Source organism: Etheostoma spectabile, unplaced genomic scaffold (genome assembly GCF_008692095.1).
Source record: "Etheostoma spectabile isolate EspeVRDwgs_2016 unplaced genomic scaffold, UIUC_Espe_1.0 scaffold395, whole genome shotgun sequence".
Taxonomy (NCBI): domain Eukaryota; kingdom Metazoa; phylum Chordata; class Actinopteri; order Perciformes; family Percidae; genus Etheostoma; species Etheostoma spectabile.
In genome coordinates this window covers 278,548-282,971 of record NW_022605600.1, presented here as the reverse complement: position 1 = coordinate 282,971, position 4,424 = coordinate 278,548, and the positions used below count along the sequence as shown (strand labels likewise).

The 4,424-nt window shown below is 41.0% G+C and overlaps 1 protein-coding gene across 1 annotated transcript in view; it reads right to left on the bottom strand.

Moving 5' to 3' along the window:
• The window catches only part of mcf2l2 (MCF.2 cell line derived transforming sequence-like 2), a 356,499-nt gene that overhangs the window by 317,867 nt on the left and 34,208 nt on the right, over window positions 1-4,424 (bottom strand). Inside the window, exon 2 of the mRNA XM_032511616.1 lies at window positions 3,420-3,503. Coding sequence (XP_032367507.1) covers window positions 3,420-3,503 — 84 coding nt within the window. The remainder of the gene's footprint in view (window positions 1-3,419; window positions 3,504-4,424) is intronic.

Here is a 4,424-nt window from a genome sequence, read left to right as displayed (position 1 = left end):
CCACTTCTCCAGAAAACCACACAGATCTGGGCCTTCCGATTTTTAGGGTAGCCCAACCAGTCTCAAGTTAGAGCATCTGCTTCTGTCTTCTTGCTCTGTAATTCTGTCGCCAAGGGTCTCCACAGTTTTTTCCAGTATTTTAACTTTGCCTTGAAGAGAAGTTACATCATCTTCTTTTTGAGAGATTCGCTCCTCCGTCTCATTGATTCTTTGAGAGTGTAACTGTATATCCCCTTTTATATCATTAATTGCTTTCAGCATGTCGGTAGATTGTTTGGCTATGTCCCCCTTTAACAACAGAATTTCCTTGAGAATGTCACCATTTGTCGGGCTCAACGCCGCCAGCGCCTCCGGTGTTTCAGGTGTCTCTAGAGTCTCCGATGCCTCCCGTATATTGGCCTCATTGGGAATATCCAGCGGCGTTTTGCTAGCATTAGCCGTGTCCACATTAGCCCCTTTGCCTTGTGAAGCCGTTTTACCCGGTTGTTGGCCAGTTTTAGTGTTTTTTGGTGGCATATTGTCCAGTAAAAGCGCGTGTGTCAAGAACAAGTAGAATTATGTTTATTGGTCCTAGTCAAGGATAGTTTCAAGAGATTTAACAGCGAGCCTCACGCACATGCAGCCTACCACTAAGACGCCATAACCGGAAGTTCAAAGCGCAGAATTTTAAAATAAATCCATATAGAAGTTTTTAAGGAAGGAGCAGGTTGGGTCACACACAGACAGACGCACACACACAAATAGCCGCAGATGTAGCTCCAGGTCGCACACACTTGGGCTACGCTTCCTTTGTCTTTAACATCCAGATAAATTAAAATAATGTCCAGGATCTCCAGGAAAAAACATGATATGTGTGTCTCCATTTCAAACATCACTGCAGGTTAATTGTGGGTGACACTGTCACGGTCCGTCTAAGCTGTGTTTCACTTTCCCTGCATTATTATTATAAACATAATAAAAGACACCCGGGGGCTGTTGCACTAAAGTCGAATGAAGATATCCAGGATAACTGAAAAAGCGCGGCTTGACTTAGTGTGATCCGCTCATCGGTTAGCTTAATCAGTTGCATGTTTGCCGAGCCAGGATGAGAAGGTGAAGCTACGCCAAGCCAGGTGTAGATAGCTGGGATAAGTGCACATACACGGCTTTCTTAAATAGACTACGGTATCTAGCACAGATTTACTGATGCAGAAATGAAGAAGGCGCATGCGGCATATCACCCACTGAGCAACGGCTTCTAATGGAAAGTAACGAGGAAGTAAAGCATATAATATGCAAAAATAGAAATACAACTGTTGTTATCAGACAGACAGAAAAAGCCCAACAGACCATAGCGGACCAACTGAATGCGCAATGAGTTCAAAATATCTACTTAGCATGGTAGTCACTCCACATTTTTTCAAAGTTGTAGGCTACACTGTGTTTTAATTTTAAGTTCAATATGCTTGTTTTATGTGTTGGTTTTATTGCTATCCCAAGCTCCAAGCTGAAAAAGTGACAGCACCAAAATCAAATAAATAGATTAAGAAGCATTGTGGTGTTTCCTGTGTGATGAATGTACACTATATACGTACATAGGCCAAGTTATTGCAGTGATGTGAGACTAATTGAGAAGGTTATAAAACCTAAGTAAGCTATAATACCTAATACAAAAAGATTAGGCCTACATATTAAGGAGTAACACAAACTATCCTTTATTAGAGAAGGACAAGCAACAAGAAAATTAAATCATAAATGTATTGGTCTCTGACCAGTCTATCATTAATGTCATCTTGGAATACAGCTGCATTGTCCCACTTAATCTCCGGAGCGTCCTTCATAAACCTGAAGTTGCATAGACCACTGACGCCGCGCTGCTCATCTCTATTTTTACAGAGAGTGCACATTGAAGTGATGCACAGGTCTTCCCCAGGCAGCTGGATGGTCTTGCTAAGAACTTGCAATGTATAACTATTATCAGACCGGCCCTCACGGCTTTGAAACATTACCATCCCACCGGGTGAAGTCCCGACTCTCCCAATTGCCACTCCGCATATGGGTGCCAGTGCAACCATTTCTAACCATCTAAACATCTGCAATAGTTCAAATCAAAATCGTGACAACAATAGTGACAACTAATGCATGTTAATAAAAAATAAAGTACAACACATTCAGAAGACAACAGAATAACAGTTAAAACACGTTTATTTGGATCAGAGCGGCAGCAGATTTAACACATGAGACTCCAGGATTAATCTTACCCTGGGTGTTAGCCTGCTCTGGAGCAAAGAATGCTAGCCACAAAGAATCAATCTCCATGGTTACTTGGCTGGGTTTAATTCAACCTGCTTCCGTGCAACCAAGTCAAAACTAAATTCATTCAGGATAACTTGAGTATCTCAGCTTAATCCCTTATCCTGGTTTTGTGCAACAGCCCGCTTGAACTTGGTTGAGACCATGGACTGTTAATATTAAAAGACCAAAAACCATTTTAGGTAAGACCAGTGGCAAAGACAAGGTGGGCTGGTATGTTTTCTCCCCAACGTGATATAATGTAATGCATTGTGGGGGAAAGGAGAATCATTGCCAACAGCTGTAAAATGGTTCCTACTTTTTGTGTTACATTCCGTTTTGTGATATCCACCACCATCAAATACAATGAATAACAGTTAAAATGTTTATTACCAACAAGCAAATTGCGCAAATATGTTGGAAAATTAACCCTGCAACATGGGCTTTAAAGTCTTAAGCAGGTATCATGCTCATTTGTCAATTTTGTATTCTGTGGTCTCTGTTTTGTGTCTGCATGCACATCTGTTTCCTCCAATTCTGATGGGATCTCATCCACAAAGTCTGAGTTTAAATTCTCATCCTCTTGTTTAACAGTGAGTATGTGTCTGTGTCCTGTTCCGTTTGGAGTATGGGCGGGTTTACAGGCTCTAGCTAAGGGATTGCATTTACGGCACTTTACACACTGTTTCCCCTTTGCTGGGCACCTGTTCAACTTCAAGTGCTATGTCAATGGCCTTATCTAGCATCAGCTCCGAACAGTGACTAAGCATTTTTTCTGGTGTGGTTTCCCATGGTAGAGACTCCGAAAGCCCCCATTTTCATATTATTATTTTGCGGGTGGGTTTGTTGTCTACCTACATACTCTAACATCATGTTGTGACTCTATCTATTCAACGAGTCCAAGTACAGTCAGTACTTTACTTTATAGATTTTTAGATATTTTTTCCCTAGATTTTTAGTTAGCTAACTTTTATTATCCGCCAGTCTACAAAACAACATCCGGGTTCAGGGTATTTCAAAATTAGGGTCCTGCATGCAGCAGTAGCATTTAAGATTATAGTCACCTGGAGTGACCTGGAATTTAACCTTTGACCTTCAAAATGTCTGCCAATGCAACACAGGCCGGACAGTAAAGTTTTGTTTCATACCTGAGAGTAAGGCAAACTGGCGATGAAGCTGCTCTATGATGTCCAAAGCCAGCAGGGGCCTGATCTCCTGCTGCATTATTTCATCTGTTGGAAGAGACACACTGATTAGATGAAGCAGAGTAAGGCTAAATCTCATTTCTCTATCTTACCCCTACCCCTATGTTTTGTGCGTTAAAGCGAGACCTAGTGCTGTCCCAATACTCATTTTGAACGAGGGGTAAGGGGTGTATGACCCTTGGAACCATAGACAGTGAATGAAAGAAATCAAGGGAGAACTCGAGCTTACTTGAAACCGAGGGGTAGCGATATACATTGTGCAACAGGCAACAATTGCTGCCGCATCAACCAGAGAGACCCATAAATGTAAGTATTTTTGGCTTGAATAATTGATTTAAAAATCACGGCAGTCTTGTTTTGTGGTCTATACAGTCCTGTGCATATATACTTGCAACTATGTTCTTAACTGAAACTTTTTTTTAAATCACTAGCTTGCTATGCTAACGTTAACAGCTAACCTTAACATTGATTTGCACAACAGTTCTGGATTTCTCTGCCTTGAATGGACTGTATACATCGCATACACTGTATACATATATTAATATTAACTGTCCATGATACAGCGCTAAGTGCTTTACATATACCGCCCTGCATCACACAGGAGGACACAGCAGCTGATCCACTTTTGGGCTGAAAACGAGCAGAAGTTTCTTAAATCATGTGTTCATGTTGTACCCATTCATTATAGCATTGGTACTACATTATTGTAATCATTTGTAATTAATTCCTGTTCATGCACTTGTATATTGTTATGGTTTTTGATACGGGACACTGATGAAATGTGAGAGGGGGGGGGGGGTTACTGGCCAACAGGCATCAGACTGGTCTGGAATATCAGAATAGCTGTAGTTAATTTGTTTGTTTGTGGTCTTGTGTCTTTTTTTAGTTTTACACATTTGAATGGCTTTTTATGTGTGTGACATGTAAGTTATGGTTCTAATAGTTGAT